At 45.2% G+C, this 26791-nt stretch overlaps 1 protein-coding gene across 1 annotated transcript in view; it reads left to right on the plus strand.

Annotated features, from left to right (window-relative positions):
* The first annotated feature begins 854 nt into the window (after nucleotides 1-854).
* LOC134965376 (indolethylamine N-methyltransferase-like) overlaps nucleotides 855-26791 on the plus strand; it is a 48673-nt gene continuing 22736 nt past the window's right edge. Inside the window, exons 1-2 of the mRNA XM_063941842.1 lie at nucleotides 855-1005; nucleotides 7470-7677. Of these exons, the coding sequence (XP_063797912.1) occupies nucleotides 855-1005; nucleotides 7470-7677 (359 nt within the window). The remainder of the gene's footprint in view (nucleotides 1006-7469; nucleotides 7678-26791) is intronic.

Here is a 26791-nt window from a genome sequence, read left to right on the forward strand (position 1 = left end):
GTCTCATGCTACCACTGGAGTGAAAGCACCGCCAGCTTTCAAAAGTGACCAAAATATCAGCCAGAAAGCATAGGAGCTGAGAAGTGGTCTGTGGTCACCACCTGCAGAACAACTCCTTTATTGGGAGTGTCTTGCTAATTGCTTAGAATTTCCACCTGTTGTCTATTCCATTTGCACAACAGCATGTGAAATTGATTGTCAATCAGTGTTGCTTCCTAAGTGGACAGTTTGATTTCACAGAAGTGTGATTGACTTGGAGTAACATTGTGTTGTTTAAGTGTTCCCTTTATTTTTTTGAGCAGTGTATTATCTGAATATGCACTTGCTCTTTTTTTTCTTTTTTTTTTCTATTTCTATTTTTTTTTTTTCATCTTACTTCTCTTTTTCCCTTTTTCTTCTTTTTGTATTCCCCACCTGCTTCTACTCTCTCTCACAATTATAAGCTGGTTGGCATATATCTATTATTAGTATTCTACTTTCACTGTTCAAACTTTATTTTTTTTTCAAACAAATGACTATGGCTTTGAATTTTAATTCCACAATGGCAGGCGCAATATCAGTATACAGTATGTGTTTGAACTAGAAATATTTTAATTAAATTGCTTAAATATTTTACAAGATTTAAATATAAATTGAAAAATAATTAGTATGATAATTTATTCTGCTTTAGGAGATGATCACACTGTCACCTGCATTCCCATGACAGCTACTGAGGCTGATAAACCATCATGTGATAACACGGATATCCTGGTTACTGAAGAATATAAATAACTGGATCCTAGTGAATATAAACAGAATTCCTGAGCCAGTAAATTAATAGACTTGAGCGTCAGCCTGTGACACAGTAATACAAGATGGATTCCAGCGCCCATAAATTCTATCCTGTACACGGTTTTGATTCTAGAGAACATCTGGAAGCATATTTTTCTAACAAACCAGATATGGTCTTTGGAGACGATTCAATTAAATTTCCGATGGAATGTTTACACCATGCTTTCAGTGAGGGTATGTATATTATACTGACAGTATGTATACTATACTGACCAACTTACCCTAGTGTGAGTGATTGCATGTACATGATTGTGTGTTGGGGAATTTAGACTGTATTCTCTAATGAGACATGGGGGTAAATTTACTAAGAATCGTATTTTCCCGTTTGAGGTCAAAGTTCAATCACGAATGACATCGAAAGTGTAAATATGCAACTTTTTGAATTGATTACGACTAATTTACTAAGCTGCCGTATTCTGTATTTTCGGGTTTTCCGATGTCAATGTCATTCGTTTTTTTAGGCAGTGTTTTACGTGAGTGACTTGTAAAACACTGCCGACTTTAATACAATGAATCTCGGCCGGATCTGAGAGATCCGTGCAGGGCTTCATTGTGCACCTTGTAAAAAAAAAAAAAAAAAATGTTTAAACTTAAAAAAAAAATTGCGTGGGGTCCCCCCTCCTAAACCAAACCAGCCTTGGGCTCTTTGAGCCGGCCCTGGTTGCAAAAATATGGGAAAAAAATTGACAGGGGTTCCCCCATATTTAAGCAACCAGCACCGGGCTCTGCGCCTGGTCCTGGTTCCAAAAATACGGGGGACAAAAAGCGTAGGGGTCCCCCGTATTTTTGAAACCAGCACCGGGCTCCACTAGCTGGACAGATAATGCCACAGCCGGGGGTCACTTTTATACAGTGCCTTGCGGCCGTGGCATCAAATATCCAACTAGTCACCCCTGGCCGGGGTACCCTGGGGGAGTGGGGACCCCTTCAATCAAGGGGTCCCCCCTCCCAGCCACCCAAGGGCCAGGGGTGAAGCCCGAGGCTGTCCCCCCCATCCAATGGGCTGCGGATGGGGGGCTGATAGCCTTTGTTGAAAGTTATGAATATTGTTTTTAGTAGCAGTACTACAAGTCCCAGCAAGCTTCCCCCGCAAGCTGGTACTTGGAGAACCACAAGTACCAGCATGCGGCGGAAAACCGGGCCCGCTGGTACCTGTAGTACTACTACTAAAAAAATACCCCAATAAAGACATTACACACACACCTTGAAAGTATAACTTTAATGCCTACATACACACCACCATATACACATACTTACCTTATGTTCACACGAGGGTCGGTCCTCTTCTCCATGTAGAATCCATGGTGTACCTGTTGAAAAAATTCTACTCACCAAATCCAGTGTAGAGGGCTCCTCGGATAATCCATTTGTAATCCACGTACTTGTAAAAATAAAAAAACGGGACACCCGACCACGAACTGAAAGGGGCCCCATGTTTTCACGCTATATAAAATGCTCAGACTATATAAATACATTGTAATAATGATACTTTATGATGGATCTAAGATTATATATTTCTATGCAGTTGTTAAAGTCAATAATAATTTTTTTAATTTGCTAAATTCAGTGCCTATGGGCCTAATTCAGACCTGATCACTGCTGCAAATTTATTAGCAGTTGGTCAAAACCATGGGGGTCATTCCGAGTTGATCGCACGGTATCAGTTTTTTGCAGTTGTGTGATCAGATAGTCGCTGCCTATGGTAGAATGGGCGATCGCTTGTGCATGGGAGCTGTGCAAAAAGTTTATGTACAGTTTCTGATTAGCTCTGAACTTACTCAGCCGCTGCGATCACTTCAGCCTGTCAGGTCCAGGAATTTGTGTCAGACACCCGCCCGGTAAACACCTGGACACGCCTACGTTTTCCACTACACTCCCAGAAAATGGTCAGTTGCAACCCAGAAACACCTTCTTGCTGTCAATCACTTTGTGATTGCCGCTGTGATCGTGTTCTTCTTAAGGTTTCATGCTGCCTGGCATTTCCTGTCACCGGGCAGCGAAGCGCCTGCACATTGTGGTCGTGGCGCATGCACAGTTCAGAACGATCGCACCACTGTGAAAAATGAAAGTGTGCGATCGGGTTGGAATGACCCCCCATGTACACTGCAGGGGAAGTAGATATAACATGTTAAGAGAGTTAGATTTGGGTGTGGTGTGTTCAATCTGCAATCTAATTGCAGTGTAAAAATAAAGCAGCCAGTATTTACCCTGCACAGAAACAAAATAACCCACCCAAATCTAACTCTCTCTGCAAATGTTATATCTGCCCCACATGCACTGCACATGGTTTTGCCAAACTGCTAGCAAATTTACAGCAATGATCAGGTCTGAATTACCTCCTATGACTCTTTCTTTGATGACGGAACATGACTGTATACAGTACATACTGATTGCCATTGAGTGTAAGGAATATGCATTACATCATATCTGTCCACTGACATGTCTATTTAACATACAGTAATGTACAGTAAAGTAGTTCTTGCGCTATAGTGTATTTCAATGGAGACCTCTCGCATGTGCAATGGTGATTTTTAAAAGCAAAATCTGGTGGATGATCACTGGTATTACACTCGCCAGTAATGCCATACGCCAAACACCAGAGATGGATAGATGAGCGAGGCTCCATCTGTATGTATTATATCATTAGATCTGCCCACTTACATACTGTAGTTACAGTGTATTGAGTGAGGATTGAAGAATCCTGTGTAATAACACTGTCAGATGACAAGGACTAGAAGGGTAAATTGAGCACTTGAAATGGCCTCAGACAAGACCAACAATAAAGTAGGTGGGGTTGACCAGAGCCAAAACTAGGATTTTTGTCACCCAGGACAAGGCAACAATTTGGCATCCTCCCTTTCTCACATAAAATTAATATTATTGCCCATCCCTACCACACTTTATAAAGGGCAGAGTGCACTGCAAAAAGAGGGGTCTTACCATAGGGTGGGAGGATACCTGTCAGCGATGATACCTTCAGGTCTTACAGTTGGGTGGGAGGATCCCTGGCAGCCATGACAATCCCAGGGCTTACTCCAGGGTCACAGGATACCGGGCTGCACAGCACCAGACCCCAAGACCAGGGCCGTTTTAACAGCAGTGCAGGCCCCTGGGCACAGCAATGCACTGGGCCCCCTACCCATCCTCCAGCGGTAGGGGTGGGGGTGCTATCAGCGGTAACTTTGATGTCCCGCGGGCGGAAGTGGGTGTTCTATCTTCCGCTCAGAGTGTAGGACCTGGAGCAGTAATTTCTGCTAATTATTCCTTTACTGCACAGCTGGGGCTAAACTGTAGAGGGGGCATTGGGTTGAAAGAAGAAGCCCTGGTACATGACTTCCGGGATGGTAGGGGGTGATTAATACGTAGGGGAGGAGTGGATAGTGGAGTGGACTTAATATTCATCATTTTCTGGTGGGAGGGCAGCTTGCTTGACTGCAGATATCTCAAGTTCCTGAAAATATATTTCTTAGCTTTGAATGGGATATAAAAACTAGAGAGTCCCACCTTTCAGGAAGTTCTGGGAACTTGGCGATCAGAGTTCAGAAGCCAGAGCAATTGACCAACGAAAATCTAAAACTACATATTAGGCGTGTGGAGCTGGAGCAGGGAGCAACTGCTGGAAGGCTGATATCTCTGGTTCTGGGCATAGTAAAGACAAGCTGCCAGTTTCCAACAAAAAGGGAGAGTCACAGTTTTTGGATTATACCCTCAGAAGAAATCTAAGTCAGACAGAACCCAATATATCTGGCTGGGAAGAGCCATTAACAGGCTTGGATGGGGACCACTGCTTTCAAGTCGGATATCTCCAGTTCCCTAGGTCCGATTTTCAAAAATCTGGTACCCCTGGAAAGAGGGGACCCTCAGCTATCATCCTAGGACCCTTATACTCATGGGGCCCTTGGGCAAGAGCCCATTGAGCCCATACGAAAAGACGGCCCTGCCCAAGACATGATGCCGGATCTCCTCACCTATGTGTAGCCACCAGCCCATGTGCAAGTTACTGTAACTCACAAGCTGGTTCCCTTGTTGGATGTAATTTCTGGTCACACCATCTGGGTCCTCCCTCAAAGCTCAAAGTCAGGGCAGTGGCAGAAACAGGGTAACCATGATGCTGCCAGAGCAGGATGTGGGACTGTACCATCGCTAGGGAGTATGGAGTAGAAGATAATTTAAGTAAGAGAAGGAAAATCATATGAGGGTAGAGGGCCCTGCTCATGAGAACTTACATTCTAAATATGAGGGGCAGATAGACAAGGGTGACACAGATGGGGTAAACAGTGAGTGTGAGAAAGAAGGCCTAGGAGGAGAGTTTGCTGGGTTAGGTAAAGAAGTAAAGAAACGGGTGCAGGGAGTACAGTTTTAGCCCCCCTTAAGCTGCATGGTCCCCATAAAAGAATGAAAAACAATGCTCAAAATCTTCTTTCCTAGAGTAGAGCTGAGATGGGAAGGGCTGGCAAAACATATGTGGGGCCCAGTAGATACAGGGGGTGTGGCCAAATCCTAGAGGTTTGGCCATGCACCTGTAAAAAAATTAATGAGGAACCCTATGCATACACTATGGACAGGAGCATTCATCCCCCTCACCAGCTGGCCCAGGCCTCTGCCAGTACCCTCAGACAAGCCTGTGTCCAGGTAATAAGTTTCTAAATCTGTTTTTGAAGTGCTACAATGCAGCAGCAACACTTTGTTTCCATGCCAAGTTCTGTTGTGCTTCACATACAGACTCATTTGAACACAGATATACAAGTGTAATATATCATATTAATCAGCACAGTCTCCTGGTACGGGCTAGGTGCATTGCATTGAAATAGACACTAGCAGAGGGAACTGGTAACTCACACACGCCAGGCATCAGTGATATCTAAGTGTGCATGTTTCCTAAGAGATAACATTATGGCACATTATGACACTTCTGAGGTCTGTAAATGTCTGTGTGTATATGCTGGAAAGGTGGCTCCAGTTACTAGAAATGCTGATCAAAGAAGTACTTACATACCTCATACATTACAGTGAAGCAGCAACAGGTGTGTTGTGAGGAAGTGGCTTACCTGTATCTAGTAGAGATGTGCACCAGAAATTTTTCGAGTTTTGTGTTTTGGTTTTGGATTCGGTTCCGCGGCCGTGTTTTGGATTCGGAAGCGTTTTGGTAAAACCTCCCTGAAAATTTTTTGTCGGATTCGGATGTGTTTTGGATTCGGGTTTTTTATTTCAAAAACCCCTCAAAAACAGCTTAAATCATATAATTTGGGGGTCATTTTGATCCCATAGTATTATTAACCTCAATAACCATAATTTTCACTCATTTCCAGTCTATTCTGAACACCTCACACCCTCACAATATTATTTTTAGTCCTAAAATTTGCACCGAGGTTGCTGGATGACTAAGCAAAGTGACCCAAGAGGGCGGCACAAACACCTGGCCCATCTAGGAGTGGCACTGAAGTGTCAGACAGGATGGCACTTAAAAAAAATTGTCCCCAAACAGCACATGATGCAAAGAAAAAAAGAGGTGCACCAAGGTCGCTGGATGGCTAAGCTAAGCGACCCAAGTGGCAGACACAAACACCTGGCCCATCTAGGAGTGGCACTGCAGTGTCAGACAGGATGGCACTTCAAAAAATAGTCCCCAAACAGCACATGATGCAAAGAAAAAAAGAGGTGCACCAAGGTCGCTGGATGGCTAAGCTAAGCGACCCAAGTGGCTGGCCTCCCTCCACATTTTTGTTCTCCATCCTTTAATGTGTGGAATTATATGCCAGTAATATATCAATAGCAATGGCCTACTGTACCGTACTGCTATATATATATATATATATATATATATATATATATATATATATATATATATATACTGGTGGTCAGCAAAATTCTGCACTGTCCTCCTACTATATACTGCGCACAACTACAATGCAGCACAGATATACTTGACGACACAGACGTAGAGCAATGGCCTACTGTACCGTACTGCTATATATATATATATATATACTGGTGGTCAGCAAAATTCTGCACTGTCCTCCTACAATGCAGCACAGATATGGAGCGTTTTCAGGCAGAGAACGTAGATATTTGCAGCACACTGAGCACAGATATTTGCAGCACACTGAGCACAGATATTTGCAGCACACTGAGCACAGATATTTGCAGCACACTGAACAGTGAACATAAAAACTGAGAGAATGCAGCCACGTCCTCTCGCTATCATCTCCAAAGCACGAGTAAAAATGGCGGCGACGCGCAACTCCTTATATAGAATACGAATCTCGCGAGAATCCAACAGAGGGATGATGACGTCCGGGCGCGCTCGGGTTAACCGAGCAAGGCGGGAAGATCTGAGGCTGCCTCGGAACCGTGTAAAATAGGTGAAGTTCGGGAAGGGGGGGGGGGTTCAGATCTTGAGGAACCGAACCCGCTCATCTCTAGTATCTAGGGATGTGCGGGTTCTCATTTGTTTTGGATGACCAATAAAATAAATCTGGATAAATCCGAACTTGAAATAAATTTAGCAAAAAAAATAAAAAAAAGTAAATCCGAACTCGCACACCTGTAACAGGACATTACAGAATGATGCATAGTAGAGTACTGTAGATGCTACATATTATATTACACTCTGTAATCACTGGGATCTTTCCCTGCAGGTCACATTAAGGGAGACATTTTGATTGACATCAGTCCTGGATCTTTTATTCATCATCTATATACAGCCAGTGAATATTTCAAAGAGATCCTTGTGCTGAAGTGCTCTGAGCAATGTATTATGGAGGTGAACAAATGGATTAACACACGTACCGGAGCATTTGATTGGTCTCACATAATGGAATGTACTAAATTCACAGAAGGAAACAGGTAAGAAAACATATTTTCCAAAACATCTATCAAGTGTAACCCCAGTGTCAGTACTCAGTAAAGTATTCCAAATGCTTTACACTGGGCGTCATTTATCCTGGGATGAAAGAAATATCTGTTGTACAGCTCATGCCATTGGGGGTAATTCAGATCTGATCGCTGCTGTGTGTTTTTACACAGTGGGTGATCAGATCCTAACTGCTCATGCGTATGCACCACAATGAGCCTGCGTATCAGACAACAACGGGGATCAATTGTCAGCAACGAGATGGTGCAAAAAATCCATTTGCATGGGCGCTCGCAAGGTGATTCACAGGAGGAAGCCATTTTTCGGTGGTAACTGACCATTTTCTTCGAGTGATCTGGAAAATGAAGGCGTTCCCAAGCATTTTCAGGGAGGGTGTCTGATGTCAGCTCCAGCCCCGATCCGCCTGATTTAATCGCACTGGAAGAGTAAGTCCTGGGCTGCGCAGAGAATGCACACACAGAATTTTAGCAGCTCGGCGTACACATAGCATCGCACACTTGCACAGCAAAAATACACTCTCCCTGTAGGAGGCGACAATCTGATCGCAGGACAGCAAAAAACACAGCCCAGCGATCAGATCTGAATGACCTCCATGGTCTCCTGTTATATGTAGTTCAGCAGACTTAGATAATATTACTAAACCCATTACTGTTTAACTCTTTCATTTGAAATAAACAACTTGTCCAAATCCCTGGGTTTCAATTTCTTTCATCGCCTAAATCCATATGGATTCTTCTTCTCTGCTCTCCTGAAGGAGAGCAATAGGTAAAAATAAAAAACCCTTTACTGAGGGACATGAAGTTGCTCTTTGCAGAATACAGACATGAATTAATAAAAAGGAGCCTTATAGCACATACTCGTCGTGAGTCTGTCTGCAGTGTGGGAAACCATTCTGTTGGGTGTTCGTTATTGACCTCTTGTGGTCAATGAATGAACATATTATTAAGTCAGATCAATTAAAGTACTGGCATCTACTTTTATAGGTGTGATGCAGCCAGTGGTGGGCTGGGATGGGGGGCATGGTGCCATCTGCCGTCTTAGCTCCTGGGCCACCTGCAGCTATGATCTGCTTGTACATGGCCAGCTGTGGGAGGCAGGAAGGAGGTAGACAGGTAGAATGCTCCTTGCCTGACTGCTCTGCACTATAACACAATAAGAGTAGCTGACCGGGCAGCTCCGCCTCCCTGAGCTCCTCTCTCACTGTCAGGTGTGAATACGCATGTGTATCAGGCTGCTGTGTGCCGCTGCTGAGGAGCTTGCCTTTGTCAGACAAGAAGAGCTGAGCAGCCACAGGAGACTAGGCAAAAGTAGAGCAGGAAAGTTTGTTTGTGCTGGGGCCTTCTCTATAACCCGGCCTCCAGGCACTGTAAGCTCAGTTTTGAGTTGGTGCCTGTCAATGCAGTCACTAATTAATAGGAGGGCTGCACTTGACAGAAAATGTCTTCAAAACTGGACTGTCAGCGCTATATGTCATGGTGACACTTCAGCGCTGCAGCTCCATCACCTCTATAGCAGCGTTGCATACTCCCATACCTGTACCCGTGTACTTGCGGTGGAGACACTCTAGGCACATGGTCACAGATGGTTTCCTGGTTCACGTGGCTGCTGTGGGGAGGAGGTAAGAGAGTCCCTCAGACGGGACCCGCCACTAAATCATATTCCTGTTGACAACTAGGGAGACGGACTGTGATGCTCGCGTGGACACTGTCACTGAGCAGGGACCCCACTATATCCGCCAGGGCATTCTACTGGACAAGTTGACGTGAATCGCAGCGTTGGATGTAGGTAAGTATGTGGGTGTGTGAGTGTGTGCAATTAAAATTGTACTGTCATGGTGTCTGTGTACTGTTTTTTTGCGGTATTTTTTTGTAGTAGAACTACATGTACCAGCGGGCCCCTTATTTCCATGCATGCTGGTACTTTAGGTTCTCCAAGTACCAGCTTGCGGGGAAGGCTTGCTGGTACTTGTAGTTCTACTACAAAAAAACAATATTCTTTCTTTTTACCCAAAGGCTATCAGCCTCCCATCCACGGCCCACAGATGGGGGGAACAGCCTCGGGCTTCAACCCTGGCCCAAAGGTAGCTGGAGGGGGGGACCCTTTGATTTAAGGGGTCCCAACTCCTCCAGGGTACCCCAGCCAGGGGTGACTAGTTGGGGGGTAATGCCATGGGCGCAGGGACCAGTATAAAAGTGTCCCCCAGCTGTGGCATTATCTCTCTGGCTAGAGGAGCCCGGTGCTGGTTTAAAAAATACGGGGGACCCCTACATATTTTTCCCCCGTATATTTTGAACCAGGACCAGATGCAGAGCCCGGTGCTGGTTGTTTAAATATGGGGGGACCCTACGCTATTTTTCCCCTGTATTTTTACAACCAGGACCGGCTCAAAGAGCCCAAGGCTGGTTATGCTTAGGAGGGGGGACCCCACACAATTTTTTCCTTTTATTTTTAAGCCTTTCACATCCCTACCCACAAATCAACATGCACAGATCTCACTGATCCGTGCATGCCTATCAGAATACGGATAAAAAAAGCAGGTCTATTTCAAAAATGCTTTTTTATACGAATTTGAATATTTACCGGCAGTGTTTGTCTATTGCCGGCAGTGATTGTGAATACGAATTCTTTGTAAGATACTGAGTTGTATAAAATAACAGGCGTGTTTGACCGATGGTGTATTCATTCATATTTGTGAACTCTGCCGTTAAAACAAATATGAATGCCCTCATCACTGCCGAGATTTCTGTTTAGTAAATTCCAGAGCTGACACTTTAAAAAAAAAAAAAATCTGACAAAATCGGGAGCTTAGTAAATATACCCCCAGGAGCCATTCTGGGCTGCGTTCTGAAATCTACTGAGTACTATAGTGGAACACCTAACGCCCCCTATGGGACCACCTGTGCCATTACAGCCTCAAATGTTCCCTGTGGTGAATCCACCTTGAGTAGATGAATTGTCTAACGCATTCCTTGGCCAGACAAAAATCTACCCCAGGTCACTCCCATGTCTCTGGGTCATCTAAGCGGGCTGCTTCCTCCTTTGAATCCACAAATCTCTCAGATGTTTCATCTGAAGAGGAGGGTACTGTCCTGTCAGACACTGAATCAGGTGATTCTGATGAGGACTCTGAATTACAGATTGATGTTCCTGCTCTAGTGGTTGCAATTAAGCAAATCCTACTAATCACTGATGATGTTGAGGAATCCACTACTGACACTAAGAAAACTGATATGTTTAAAAGGCAGAAGGTGGTTAAAGATATATTACCCCATTCTGACCATTTGGTGAACATCAGGCAGGAACCCTGGGCTAATCCAGGGAAAAAGCTCCCTCTCTCTAAATGGGCCTTAGTTCACTACCGTCTCCTCGCAGAGTTACAGTATGTAACAAGTGGGAAAATTCACTGCCAGTAGATTCTTATTTCACCCACCTAGTGGTGTAATCCACTCTGCCTGTTACCACTGTCACTTCTCTGAAAGAAAAGACAGATAAGCATGTGGAGGGATGCCTGAAATCTATTTACTCCCTTACAGGTGTTGTACATAGACCCACTATTGCTGCCTCTTGGGCTGCTAAAGGTATCAAAGTATGGGTTCAGACAATACAGGATGAACTGCCCGATGATATACATGTAAATGCCAGACAATTCCTGTCTCACATTACCACCACCACCTTTTACAATAGGAGGTGTCCTCTGAGGCAGTTGTGTTGGCGGTCAAGGCATCAACTATGTCTGTCCTGGCTCACCATATTCTGTGGTTGAGGTCATAGAAGGTGGACCTGGACTCCATAAAGACCTTGGAGGTACTCTCTTTTAAGAGAGACATTTTAGTTGGAGAAGAGTTAATTAAAATTGGGTCTGAACTGGCAGCTGCTAAGACTGTTTTCCTCCCAAATACTAATCCTTCTGCACAGAGGGCAAAATGTACCACTTTTTGTTCCTTTCGGCCTCAAGGGAAAGCATGAGGTCGTGCTACCATAACCATTTAGCTCAAGACAAAGCAGTCCTGGGTGACCCGTCAGCCTGTGTCTAAACAAGACAAACCTGCAGCATGATGGGGTAGGCCTCCACCTGGGGAACCTTTGGGTTCTAGTCCAACTTCTGCAGTTCACCCAGGTCTGGTTAAAGACCACTTCAGGCGAATGGGTGAGAGAAGTTGTCTCTCATGGGTATGTAGTATCCTTCAAGAGACGTCCCCTCACCAGTTTTGTGCCATGGTCATCCCCTCGGATCAGTTAAAAGCACAATCTTTGCAGCAGGTTGTGAGTTCTCTCCTGGATACAGGAATGGTTGTGCAGGTACCTCTGTCCCAGAGAGGCAGTGGTTATGACTCAACCCTGTTTCTAGTATGACACTGAGTGGGTCCTTCCAACCTATTCTCAATTTCAAATCAATAAACACGTTTGTGAGAGTCTCTTTGTTCCGTTTGGAAATGCTGCGCTCAATAGTACTGGTGATGGAACCCAGAGACTATATGGTATCCCTGGATATACAGGTTGCGTACCTGCATATATCTATTGCCAAGTCATCAGCAGTATCTGCGGTTTGCTATTGGCAACCTACACGATCAGTTCCAGGCTCTGCCACTTGGACTGATTTTCACCAAGGTCATGGCCGTAATGACGGTGCATCTCCATCATCAGGGAATCAGGATCCTGCCATATATAGATGACCTGCTGATCCTGGGAAACTCCCACGATGTCCTCCTCAGTCATCTACAACAGACAGTAGACTTCCTACATGCCCACTGGTGGCTCATTAACTAGAAGAAATCCTCGCTGCTCCCAGCTCAGAGCATGGTGCACCTGGTTGCACTGCTGGACATGCACAGTCAATGGCTGTTTATGTCTCCAGAGAAGATCCTGAAGCTTCAGGACATGATAATATGCTTCCATTCCTGCAAGAGTGTTGTTACACTGGGCGATGCAAGTACTTGGCCTAGGGTGTGACAGTCAACATGGTGGAGTACGCTCAAGTTCATTCCCGCCCTCTGCATAATCCTTTTAAAGTGGGATGGCCTACCTCACCAGCTCAGGTCTGACATGATCACTTTGAATCTGGAGGTTCGGCTGTCGCTGACCTGGTGGCTCCAGGTCCAGCAACTGACCAGGAGATGTCCCTTCTGTATCACTGACTGAGTCCGGTTAACAACAGATGCCAGGGGATGGGGTGAGGTGTTGGAGCAACACTCTTTCCTGGGTCACTGGAACAGAGAATGATCACTCCTTCCGATAACCATTCTGGAGTTGTGGGCGGTGTTCAATGTATTAAGCTTGCCCTGCCTCTACTGCAGAACAGGCCTTTTCCAGTATGGTCAGACAACGCCACCATGGTGGCATACATAAACCATTAAGGTGACACTTGATGATGCATGGCAATGTTGGAAGTGTCAATAATCCTTCATGGGGTGGAATGCCATCTGTCAGCAATATTGGCAGTGTTCATTCTGGGCATCCTAAACTGGGAACTGGACTTCATAAGTCATTAGGACGTGCATTCCGGAGAGTGGAATCTTTATCTGGAAGTCTTTTGACTCCTATTGGACATGTGGGACCTACCAGACGTAGCCCTGATGGCATCTCGATACAATCACAAATTTCCGGTCTTCAGATCAAGGACCAAGGTTCCTCAAGCAGCGTTCATGGATGCACTAGCCATTCCATGAAACTTTCGGCTGCCATACATGTTCTCTCCAGTGTCACTCCTGCCCAGGGTCCCGTGGAAGTTCAAGAAAGAAGGAGGAATACTGCTTCTAGTCGCTCTGGCGTGGTCCAGTTGGCATTGGTTCTCAGACCTGCAGGGTCTATCAGCAGAACATCCTCTTCAACTTCCTCAATGCTCAGACCTCCTCGTACAGGGTCCGTGTCTCTACAAATAGGCTATTAGTGGTCTAAAGTACCAGTGCAATACACACTGGGGCCCATGTTCTGTTCCCAAGTAACATATACATTCAGACCTGGCCAGACTGGCTTTGATGGCGTGGCTCTTGAAGCATCACTCCTGAGGGCCAAAGTATTCACTGAGGTGGTCATCCGAACTAGGCTGAAAGCCCATAAGACATCATCTGCCTGTATTTATTATAGGGTTTGGAATTCTAAATTCACCTGTTGTGCTGATAAGAATTATGTTGCCTACAGATTCAAAACTTCTAGAATCTTTGCTTTTCTACAACAAGGCCTGGATTTACGCCTTCGTCTGGCCTCCCTCAAGGTTCACATATCTGCCTTGTTGGTGTGGTTTCAGAGAAAATTTGCATCTATACCTGACATTCATAGCTTCACCCAGGGTGTGTTAAGTATTCAGCCTCCCTATGCCGCTCCTGTGGCTCCATGGGATCTGTCTGTTGTCCTGAATGCTCTGCAAGAGTCTCCATTTGAACTTCTTGAGTCAGTGGACCTTAAATTTCTCACAACCAAAGTCCTGTTTCTACTGGCTATTGCCTCTGCTAGAAGGGTTTTGGATTTAGGCACTTTGTCCTGACTTCAACCCTTTCTAATATTCCATCATGACTAGGCAGTTCTTAGAACTCACCCAGGTTATTTACCTAAGGTGGTGTCATCTTTTCACCTTAACCTAGAGATTGTGGTTTTGGCCTTTATCTCTTCTGTTTTATCCTTCAAAGAGTGGTCTTTGGATGTGGTACGGACTCTCCATATTTATGGGGTGTGGACTGCCTCTTTAAGGAGGTCAGATACCCTTTTTGTACTGTTTGGTTTTCACAAACGTGGCAGGCCTGTGAATAAGCAAACCCTGGCTAGATGGATTAGAATGGTGAATGCACAAGCTTAAGCACAGGCTGGATTACCAGTTCCTGCTGCTATTATTGCCCATACTACTCAGTCTGTTGGACCTTCTCAAGCAGCCCACCATCGTGTGTCTGCTGAACAATTGCGCAAGGCAGCTACATGGTCCTCAGTGAACATGTTAATTAGGTTCTATACTTTTGATACTTCCCCCTCCCAGGATGCTTCCGTTGGATGCTGGGTTCTCATACCCACTAAGGCGCATCCCCTCCCTTGAGGAACTGCTTTAAGACATCACCCAATGATTCCCTGTGGAAAAAAATGTACCCTGCTGCAGAAAAGAAGATTTATGGTAGAATTACCATTGTTAAATCTCTTTCTGCAAAGTACATTGCGTTCAACAGCGCGCCCACCCTGATGCACTAGCTCCTATGGTTTTGTTTGGCATAAACAGCTGGTTCCTTCACCTGTCATGAGAATGTGGTTCTATGTGACTAACATCTGACTTCTCTTTTGCTTGCTCTTACATTGGACTGGTTAACAAAACTGAGCTCACAGTACCTGGAGGCAGGGTTATAGAGGTTATAGAGGAGGCCCCACAGTGCATCCTGTGGCAGCCTAAAGCTTTAAACTCTCTGAATCAAGATCCACTTTACACCCAATGTTTCCCTGTGGAACCCAATGTACTTCGCAGAAAGAGAATTAACAATGGTAAGTCTACCATAAATCTCCTTTTCAAGACATTATTGATGCGAGTTTCAGTGCAAATCAGTGCAGTTTGATGACAAAGCCTGATTCAAACCAAGAAACAGAGGCATGGTGAAAGACCATACAGATTGTTGATGAAAATACCCCACTTGAACAGAGAGAAAAAGTTCTCCAAGTTGTTGAGGAAAAGTTCAAAGCTTTCAGTAAAGACCCTTCAGATATTGGGAAGGTAACCATCATTCAACATCATATTACCACGGGAGATGCAGTACCGATTAAAGAGAGGCATTGACCCATTGCACTGGCTTTATACCAACCAGTAAGGCAAATGCTGGAGGACATGAAGGCCTCTGGGGTCATCAGGGAGAGCCATAGTCTATGGGCAGCACCAGTAGTCTTGGTAAAAAAAGGATCTGCAGTTAAGGTTCTGTGTGGATTATCGCAAATTAAACAATGTCACACAGAAGAATGCGTACCCATTGCTGTGGATAGAAGAGTCACTAGGAGCCTTGAAATCAGCCCAGTATTTCCCTACCCTTGACTTGACTAGTGGCTACTGGCAGATTCAGATGGCTCTTGAAGATAGAGAAAAGTCTTTACTACTCCAATGGGGCTATTTGATTTTGAGCGTATGCCCTTTGGGTTATGTAATGCTCCAGGAAACTTCCATCGAGAAATACAGCATTGCCTAGGACGCATAAACTTTGAGATGGTCTTATTGTACCTTGATGATATTATCTTTTCTAAAACCTACCAGGATCACCTTCAACACCTGAGAGAAGTTTTCAAGCAGCTAATAAAGTATGGGCTTAAGATAAAACATTCTAAGTGCTACCTTCTCAAGCCAAAAGTTTCATACCTGGGCCACACGGTGAGTGCGGATGGAGTCTCTCCTGATTCTGATGCAGGATAGGCCAACTCCTCAGAACATCAGAGATGTCAGAAAGGATTCTAGGCTTTGTGGGATATTATAGGCATTTTATTGAAAACTTTGCTGAAATTGCAGCCCCAATAATTAGACTTCTTTGAGGGGATCCTAACTCTGATCATTCCATGAATATTTCTATTATGTGTACTCCACAGTGCCAGGAGGCATTCACTCAGTTGAAGTATATACTTACCAAAGGTAAGATTTACAGCGGAGGGAGTAGTAAGCCTAAGGGACAGCTCATCTCTGTACAGTCGAGGCAGACTGTTAGGGCTGGGAGCTCCATATAAGGGCATTGCTATCTATAGGAGAGGTAGTACAATAATTAGGCTGTAGTAAAGTGATACACTATCTCCAGTTCACAATAACAGCACAGAGACAGTAATGGCAGTCAGATTACAGAAGAATACAAAGATGAATAAATATTGCTGGAGCTAGGAACAGGATCAACCAATCAATCCCAGAACAAGCTGCATACCACTGGCAGGGCGGGCACACCCTGAACAAGGAATGCAAAAAAATAGAAAAGAAGTGATAGCGCTGATGGGTAAAGTATATCAACTTAATTTTAAAAAAGTAGATATGTACAATACCTTTAAAACTGAATAACATAAAAATACAAGCAAATACATAAGAATTTAAAAAATATGCAACAATGTAGCATGTATTGGAGACACAAGTGGGTGATCTGATTTACTTCCAAAGTATTAGACTGGACACATTCTTTTGCTTCTGTAGCTGCAACATATACAATGAAGCCAGGAAGTGTGTAGAGTCTGATATAACAGCAGCCTTTGAAGATCTGAACACTAGCAGTATTACCGGCTATAGTGATCCGTGATTACTGATCAGGAATGCAGCCTGTGATGAAGTCTTACCCACTAGGTAATTTACTATTCTTGAGCCATGCAGTGTGTGCTGCTGTGCCCTGCTTTATGGTCTGTTCTATGAGTAGGAGAGGGGGTTGGACAGTGTTTGCATGCTGTGCATCCATGGCAAATGTTCAGACCCGTCTCATCAGCAGATGACGGCAGGGCAGCGGCTCGAACCCATTAGGGTGTATGGCAGGTGTTACCTCTGTGGGAGATTTATGCTGTAGATCACAGTTCACTTTGAAATAGGGAACACACTGTGCTTGTGTGTCATCCAAAAGAGCCGATACTCAATGCGTTTCTCGGTCTATGTCGCTGACCGTTTCCTCAGGAGGGTTAGTGAAGAAGATTTCAGAAGAAGTAATTAACAGACTACAGGCTATAATATATATATTGTCTGCAAATTCCCAGACTATTTCCTCAGCAGCCAGCACTAACAGATGCGATTCTCATCTGTCATTTACCCCCCAGCTTCTTCTTCCATCTGCTTATTTACCTAAAGAGTCAGTCAGGATTATAAAGTTGCTGATAATAGGCACTGACCTCTTAATAAACCATTCATCTTCAAATACTCCTGTGAGGAGCAGCACTTACCGGTGTTAGTCAGGAGTCCGCTACTTTACTGTTCCCTTTTCTACTCTCTCAGTGAACAGGCAGAGATAGAGCAGGGTTATATTGATACATCTGCTATTATTGCTAGAATGTATTAACCCCTTCAATCCCTGTGGATTTATACAAGTAAAGAGAGATTGGGGAAGCCTAGTTAGTGTTGTTTAACCCTCTGGAGCCTTGTAACCGGGAACTGGTTCAGAGGAAAACAATACTCATTTAATAGAGACATGGGCTCTCATTCCGAGTTGATCGCACGTAGCAACTTTTTGCTGCTCGTGCGATCAACTTGTCACCGCCTATGGGGGAGTGTCTTTTTGCATAGCAAGGTTGCGATCACTTGTGCAGTCCAGCTATGCTAAAAAAAGTTTGTGTAAAACAAGAGTAGCCTTGCAGTAACTTACCCTGTGAGATGGATCCAGCGATGAAGGTCCCAGGATTGACGTCAGACATCCGCCCTCAAAATGCCTGAACATGCCTGTGTTCAGATCTCCACGCCCGGAAAACAGTGAGTTGATGCCCTGGAGCGCCTTCCTCCTATCAATCTTCTTGCGATCGCCACTGCGACTGCTTTCTTTGTACGCAGCGTCGCTGCCCAGTGCAATGTGCCCGCTGCTCATGCGCAGTTCCGACCTGTTTGCACCATGCGAATGGGTCGGAATGACCCCCATAACCTCCAAAAGATTTGTCACATGTGCACCAACAAGGGAGAAGGGTTACCCCGATAGACTGTGATATTGTTATTGTACTGTGAACTTGATGAATTATTATATAGTCAGCTAAATCAGTGTTAATTGTTGTGGTGACCAAAGCAAGCATTGTATGATAAATACAGTTGAGGATATGGTATTGTGTTAATCTAAAAGATATTGGCCCTCATTCCGAGTTGATCGGTCGCAAGGCGAATTTAGCAGAGTTACACACGCTAAGCCTACGCCTACTGGGAGTGTATCTTAGCATCCTAAAATTGCGACCGATGTATTCGCATTATTGCGATCAAAAACTACTTAGCAGTTTTAGAGTAGCTCCACACTTACTCTGCCTGTGCGATCAGTTCAGTGCTTGTCGTTCCTGGATTGACGTCACAAACACACCCAGTGTTCGCTCAGACACTCCCCCGTTTCTCCGGCCACTCCTGCGTTTTTTCCGGAAACGTTAGCGTTTTCATCCACACGCCCATAAAACGCCGTGTTTCCGCCCAGTAACACCCATTTCCTGTCAATCACACTACGATCGCCGGAGCGAAGAAAAAGCCGTGAGTAAAAATCCTATCTTCATAGCAAAGTTACTTGGCGCAGTCGCAGTGCGACTATTGCGCATGCGCACTAAGCGAAATTTCACTGCGATGCGATGAAAAATAACGAGCGATCAACTCGGAATGAGGGCCATTGCACTATCCCTTTATGATACTCTAGTGGAACCAGGTAAAAGAAGACACAGTGACAAAGAGTTCCGGAACAATAAAACTAATTTATTGTTTTTGGGTGTGCAAACTTTACTGCATTGGGGGTAATTCAGACCTGATCGCTGCTGTGCGTTTTCTCACAGGCTGTGATCAGGTCTGAACTGTGCCTGTTTATGCACCACTATGCACAGGCGCAATGAACCACAGCAACAGGGATCGCCGGTTAGCAACAGCGAACACAAGGAGATTGACAGGAAGAGGGTGTTTGTGGGTGGCAACTGACTGTTTACTGGGAGTGTCCGTAAAAATGCAGGAGGGACCCGGCCTTTTGTGGGAGGATTTCTGACTTCAGCTCCGGCCCTGATTATTGTAGTGTCTGAGTAAGTCCAGGGCTGTGCAGAGACTGCGCAAACTACTGTTTGTGCAGCTCTCCAGCACAAGTGATCGCACACCTGCACACACACCATACCCTCCCCCTGTAGGTGGCGAATACCTGATTGCAGGGATGTAAAAAATGCACCCTAGCAGTCAGGTCTGAATTAGGCCCATTGTTGTAATGTAATTCTATTTAAATGACATATCGCTATTGTGAGTTCTTTATGTTGTGGAGTCCTTGGTAAATCTTCCAGGAAGTCCTTATTGTGGAAACCATCCTTGCCCCTCTGGGAAGAGTGGAGTCTTAAAGAGACCTGTAGAGTCAAGAAGAGACAAGTTACTTCTATAGATACTGAGCATTAACCTGCAACTTATAAAAGCATACTTACCATCCAACACCTACCGCTAGTACCTACCCGAGTGTAACAGATAAGCAGGTAAGGGCTGGTAGGAAAGCAGGGGCCAATTGGTTGCATTTGCCCCCCAGGCTGAGAGTTACCAGCCAGCCCCTGGATGCAGCATTCTGCATTAGTGTGAACCAGTAGATGAGGGAATGATATAATCTGCACAGAACTTACAAGAAATGTCTGTTTCCCTGTTTTGTATTTAGTAACATAATAAGTACATTCTGGGTGGTGCCCCAAATAATGTGTCTAAAGCATGTGGCGACAAAGAAAGTATTCTCAAAGGTCCCATGGATCAGAGGCATAAGATGATCCCAGAAGTGCTTCATGTGCACCAAATCTCTGTTACATCCTCTAAGCCTTAAGAGCCACCACAGATTCCACTGTGCCTGTATAATGAGTCCTCCCATGGCCTGAGTCAGTAGTGAATCACATAGATGGGTCTCAGGCATAACTTGTGGCTTCAAAGTATTGGAAAGACATTCCACTTCATACCTAGACCAACATCTTCTTACCTCACTATAGGGACCTTCTTCATCCTGAATCTATCACAACTGAGGGCTGAGGCTGACCTGGAGAGGCCTCTGTTGTAGGGGCTGGAGTTTAAGTGAACTGGGATGGTTGGATAAGGTTCTTAGACATGCAGAGGATTAGGCACCAAAGCCCAAAGGTGTGACGAAGACAACGTGGTAAAATAAAGTCTGTTTATTAAACACACAGTTCTGATACACCTAGGCAGTTCAGGTAATTCAACGGTAGATTGAGCAATGCAAACAACAGTACAGTTCCTTTAACACAGTGGTAGAAACATACTGTGGCAATATAGAATGACTTGGAATAAAGTCACTGCAAGACCCGGAGATGTAATGTCCGTTGGCCACAACTAACCACTGTAGAGGGAAACAATCATGTACTGACCAGCAGGTTATACTCAGAGCTGGAGTTGAGATAGATGCACAGAGGTTGAGAAGAACACAGGAGAATTGCTGGGGATGCCGGATGGAACCGGACCAGACGGAAAGGTGTAGCAGAACTCACCAATGATGTTAGAGTCTGATGGGAGTACCGATGGTGATGAATACCGATAGTGATTAGTATCGATGGTGATGAGTATCGATGGTGGAACGCCGATGAAGCTGGAGATCAATGGCTGAACACCGATGGAGCTAGGGATCGATGGCGGAACACCGATGGAGCTGGAGATCAATGGCGGAACACCGATGGAGCTAGAGAGCTGCAAACAACGGGAGTGGAGAGATACCAAACACTGCTGGAAACTGGAAGTGGAACAGAGTCCAACGATGGAAGCTGAAAGCTGATGTAGGTATCACAGCAGATAACCTGGAAGCAGAACTGGAACACTGCTGAAGTCAGGCTGCACTGCAAGCTGGTATCTGGTGCGGGTCTCTACATGGAGCTGAATCACAGGAGTTGAACACAGAGGCTGGAATACCTGGAGACTCGAACTGCAGATTCCACAAATAGGAGAGACATGTGTACAAGGATTGACAACCAAAGCACTGACGATTAGGCATCCTTGATGCAGGATATTTATACCAGCTGGGAAGCAGGTATTGGCTGGGTAATCAGGCAGAGTCCAGAGTGCAGCTGCTGGGTAATCAGGCAGAGTCCAGAGTGCAACTGACAGGCTGTAAAGCAACATGTTATGAATCCAAACATGGCTGCGCCCATGTTTGAATCTGGAGGAAAAGTCTGTTTTAACTTTAGCATGTGAGAGACTGAGGCCATGTTACACAGCGTGCTGCACGCAGACAGCGCAGGTGGAATCCAGGCTTGGAGTGCAGGGCCAGTCTCAGAAGGCACTTAGAAGGTAAGAAATTGTGATGAGTTACCCGGATCATGACAGCACCCTCCCCTTTAGGGGTGGCCCCAGGACACCTCTTAGGCTTGCAAGGAAATCTGGCATGGAAAGCCTGGACCAACTTGGGAGCATGGACATCTCATGCATCTGTCCAGGAGCATTCCTCAGGGCCATAGCCCTTCCAATCAATCAAGTATTGGAGGCAACCATACCAGAAACGTAAGTCCAGAATCTTAGCGACCTCATACTCAACGCCTCATTGAGTCTGGACATTGGGTGCAGTAGGGAGCACTGAGTGGAAATGATTCAGAATCACTGGCTTAAGGAAAGAAATATGAAAAGTTCCGAAACGGAGGCAGCTTGAACGTATAAGTCACAGGATTAACAACTTGTTCAATCTGGAAGGGCCTGATATACCGAGGAGCAAACTTCATACTAGGAATCTTCAATCTCAGATTTTTGGTGGACAGCCAAACACAATCTCCTGGTTTGAGGGCAGGGATAGCACTACGCTTCCTGTCCGCGAACCTCTTGTACCTTGATGAAGCTTTTAGCAGAGCTGCCCGAACATTCTTCCAGTTTTGGGAAAACTGATGAAGGGTGATATCAGCTGCAGGTACTGATTTTGCTGGAAGCGGTTGAAACTCAGGGACCTTGGGATGGAACCCATAGTTGGTAAAGAATTGCATGGAAGAAGATGAAGAATGGTATTGATTGTTATGGCAAAATTCGGCCCACAAAAGAAGATGAACCCAGTTGTCTTGAGAAGAAGAGATGTAAATGCGGAGGAAAGACTCCAAGTCCTGATTCACCCTCTCGGTTTGACCATTGGTTTGGGGGTGATAAGCAGTACAAAACTTTAACTTGACTTGGAGTGCCAAATACAAACTTCGCCAGAATTTGTCTACAAACTGGACATCTGTCAGAAATAATCTCTTCAGGAAGACTGTGTAATCTGAAAATCTCTTGCATGAAAACTTGAGCCAACTTGGAAGCTGACGGAAGACCGGTGAGAGGGATGAAATGAGCCATCTTGATGAACCGGTCAACTACCACCCAGATGGTATTACATTTGTTACACTCAGGAAGATCTGTAATAAAGTCCATTGATAAATGGGTCCATGGAGGATGAGGAATAGACAAGGGTACCAGTTGTCCAGCGGGCGACTGGCATGGTACCTTGTGCTGGGCACACTTGGGGCAGGATGCAATAAATTCTGTAATGTCATTATTTAGGGTCGGCCACCAGTATGATATGGAAACAAATTTGAAGGTCTTCTGAATACCTGCGTGTCCATTGCAGGAGCTTCCTTCTGAGAGCCGGTTTAATGAGGCTTTTCCATAGTGGAGGCATAGAGTCCACTCCTACGGCAGAGAATGCCACTGGATTGATGATAGGAGAATTACCAGTGGTTTTAGACTCATTTTCTAGCTCCCAGGAGCGTGAAAGAGCATCAGCCTTGTGATTCTGTGACCCTGGACAAATCAAGGGTCGGATGAACCCTTTGGAAAGGTTCTCTTTAATATATTCCTCCATGGAGTGGGTCTCTGGAAGTGACAGTGGATAAGTGCATCTCCGAGGTGGCGTTTTCCCTGGAATGAGATCAATAGGACAATCCCACTCCCTATGAGGAGGAAGAATATCAGCTGAGGACTTGCTGAAGACATCAGTGAAATTTTGGTATTGTGGAGGCGGAACATCGGAAGACTTGGAAGAAGTGCGGGCTGGAAGTACCTTTTGAAGACAGGTCCCGGAACAAGAAGGAGTTCATGCCAGAATGTGCGTAGTCATCCAATCAATCTGTGGATTATGGAGACGAAGCCATGGAAGGCCCAAAACCACAGGATGCATAGCTTTTGGAATGACTAGGAATGATATCAGTTCAGAATGAAGAGCTCCTACCTTCAGACGGATAGGCAGAGTCTTCTAAGTTAATGACTGCATCAGAGATCCACAGCAGTCAGGCACACGAAAGATGAAAGTCTCTCGTGGGTAGGGACCACCGTTTAGCAAATTCTGCAGTCATGAAATTCCCAGTCGCTCCAGAATCCAGAAGAGCGATGAGATTCCTGAATCGCTGAGATACTTGAAGATACACAGGGAGATTGCAATCACATAAAGATGGAGAGGAGTTTAATATTCCTAGCCGGCCTTCTCCTTGACTGGCTAGGATTTGGAGTTTCCCTAATGCTTTGGACAAGCATTGATGACATGAGATGGAGCAGCACAATAAAGACACAGGTGCTCAGACAGACATCTTCTACGCTCTGCAGGCGGCAGACAAGAGCGGATGATCTGCATGGGCTCATCTTTTGGCAGAGATAGTTGACAAGGAGGATTAACGGCAGAGGTCTTAGGAAGCGTAGACCTTCCTCGCTCAACCGCACTTTCGCGGAATTGGAGATCAACTTTGGTGCAGAGGGATATGAGCTCATTTAACTTTGGAGGTAAGTCTCTGGTAGCTAGCTCATCCTTAATCCGTTCGGATAACCCGTGCCAGAAGTCTGCATAGAGAGTGTCGTCATTCCAAGAAAGTTCAGATGTTAGGATCTGGAATTGAAACAAATATTTACCGACTGTCCGTTTCCCCTGACAAAGCCAGAGAAGATCAATGGAGGCAGATGTCACATGTCCCGGTTCATCGAAGATGCGCCTAAAGGTTGCCATGAAGTCTGCATAGGAAAAGAGCAGGGCATGAGACTTCTCCCATAGGGGTGATGCCCAATTTAGGGCGGAGCCACTGAGGAGGGAGATGATGTAAGCAACCTTGGTGCAGTTGGTTGGGAAATTGCCAGGCTGTAACTCAAAGTGTATCTCACACTGATTTAGGAAACCCCGAGAGGCTTTTGGGGAACCATCGAACTTGGCAGGTTTCGGCAAATGGAGATGAGAAGCAGAAACGGGAATGGTGGGGGTGGGGTTACCACCTGAGGTATTGTAGTCAGAACACTGGATGCGCCTGAACCATGGAGGGTTGCTTGAATCCCATCCAGCTGGGATGAAAGGTCCTGGAGACAGTGAATCACTTGTCCCTGTACAGCTTCTTGGTGTTCTAGGCGGGCTGCCAGCTGTTGGACTGGACTTGTTGCTTGGGCCTGGTCTCCAGCCGGATCCATATTGTCAGTGCTTACTGTCACAACTGAGGGCTGAGGATGACCTGGGGACGCCTCAGTTGTAGGTGTTGAAGTGTAAGTGAACCGGGATGGTTGGATAAGGTTCTTAGACATGCAGTGGATTAGGCACCAAAGCCCAAAGGCGTGACAAAGACAATGTGGTAAAATAAAGTCTGTTCATTAAACACACAGTTCTGATACACCAAGGCAGTTCAGGTAATTCAACGGTAGATTGAGCAATGCAAACAACAGTACAGTTCCTTTAGCACAGTGGTAGAAACATGCTGTGGCAATATAGAATGAGTTGGAATAAAGTCACTGCAAGACCCGGAGATGTAATGTCCGTTGGCCACAACTAACCACTGTAGAGGGAAACGAGCATGTTCTGACCAGCAGGTTATACTCTGAGAGCTGGAGTTGAGATAGATGCACAGAGGTTGAGAAGAACACAGGAGAACTGCTGGGGATGCCGGAAGGAACCGGACCAGACGGGAAGGTGTAGCAGAACTCACCGATGATGTTAGAGTCCGATGGCGAGTATCGATGGTGATGAGTATCGAAATTGGTGAGTATCGCTATTGATAAGTATCGATGGTGGAACACCGATGAAGCTGGAGATCGTTGGCGGAACACCGATGGAGCTAGAGAGCTGCAAACAATGGGAGTGGAGTGATACCAAACACTGCTGGAAGCTGGAAGTGGAACAGAGTCCAACGCTGGAAGCTGAAAGCTGATGTAGGTTTCACAGCAGATAACCTGGAAGCAGAGCTGGAACACTGCTGAAGTCAGGCTGCACCGCAAGCTGTTAACCGGTGCGGGTCTCTACGTGGAGCTGAATCACAGGAGTTGAACACAGGAGCTGGAATACCTGGAGACTCGAACTGTAAATTATCACAAACAGGAGACATGTGTACAAGGATTAACAACCAAAGCACTGGTGATTAGGCAGCCTTGATGCAGGATATTTATACCAGCTGGGAAGCAGGTATGGGCTGGGTAATCAGGCAGAGTCCAGAGTGCAGCTGCTGGGTAATCAGGCAGAGTCCAGAGTGCAGCTGCTGGGTAATCAGGCAGAGTCCAGAGTGCAGCTGATAGGCTGAAAAGTAACATGTGATGAATCCAAACATGGCTGCGCCCATGTTTGAATCTGGAGGAAAAGTCTGTTTGAACTTTAGCATGTGTGAGACTGAGGCCATGTTACACAGAGTGCTGCACGCAGACAGCGCAGGTGGAATCCAGGCTTGGAGTGCAGGGCCAGTCTCAGAAGGCACTTAGAAGGTAATAAATTGTGATGAATTACCCGGATCGTGACAGAAGCATGCCAACCCTCAGTCTTGTCAGTACTGTAGACTATATAGAAATCTCTCAGGTGCTGTTATCATATATACAATTTATTGAGGCACACTGCTTGTTGTGATCTACTGTAAATGCTGACACCTCCTATAATTTCCTGTTTTCTACTATGAGCAGTTACAGATGTAGACACACTCATTGTGATGCACCTAGTCATGGTTGCTACTAAGTTGCTGTGATGCGCGCACACGTCTGCTTGGTTGTGTGTATATTCATGCATGCGATGCATATGTATTGCATGGATTTAGTGATGGGTGTGATTAAGCGTAGCCAGACATGGCTGGTCATTGCTGTGATGCGTATGCATGTATGTAAGCATTGCAGCAGTAATGAGCCTGGCTATAATTATTATTATTATTATTATTATTATTATCCTTTATTTATATGGTGCCACAAGGGATCCGCAGCGCCCATTACACAGTACATAATCAAAAGAGCAAACAAGAAATCAGCACTTACAGTTCAAGACAATATAGGACAGGTATAGAAAACCCATCAAAGGCAGTAAGGAGTATAAGATAGTGTAAGTAAGAAAAGGAAAGGCACATGAGGAAAGAAGTCCCTGCTCTTGCGAGCTTACAATATCTGTAAATCTCCTAATCCAGTGGTTTCCAAACTTTTTTGAATCATGGCGCTTTACAGTACCAAATATCCTTTTATGGCACCCATAGGCTAAAAGTTTCTTTACTGAGTCATTAAGAAAAAAATATTAAATAAAGTAAATTGCCTTTTTATGTTATCTTTAGGTTCAA

The sequence above is a fragment of the Pseudophryne corroboree genome, chromosome 10 (genome assembly GCF_028390025.1).
Source record: "Pseudophryne corroboree isolate aPseCor3 chromosome 10, aPseCor3.hap2, whole genome shotgun sequence".
Classification (NCBI taxonomy): Eukaryota; Metazoa; Chordata; class Amphibia; order Anura; family Myobatrachidae; genus Pseudophryne; species Pseudophryne corroboree.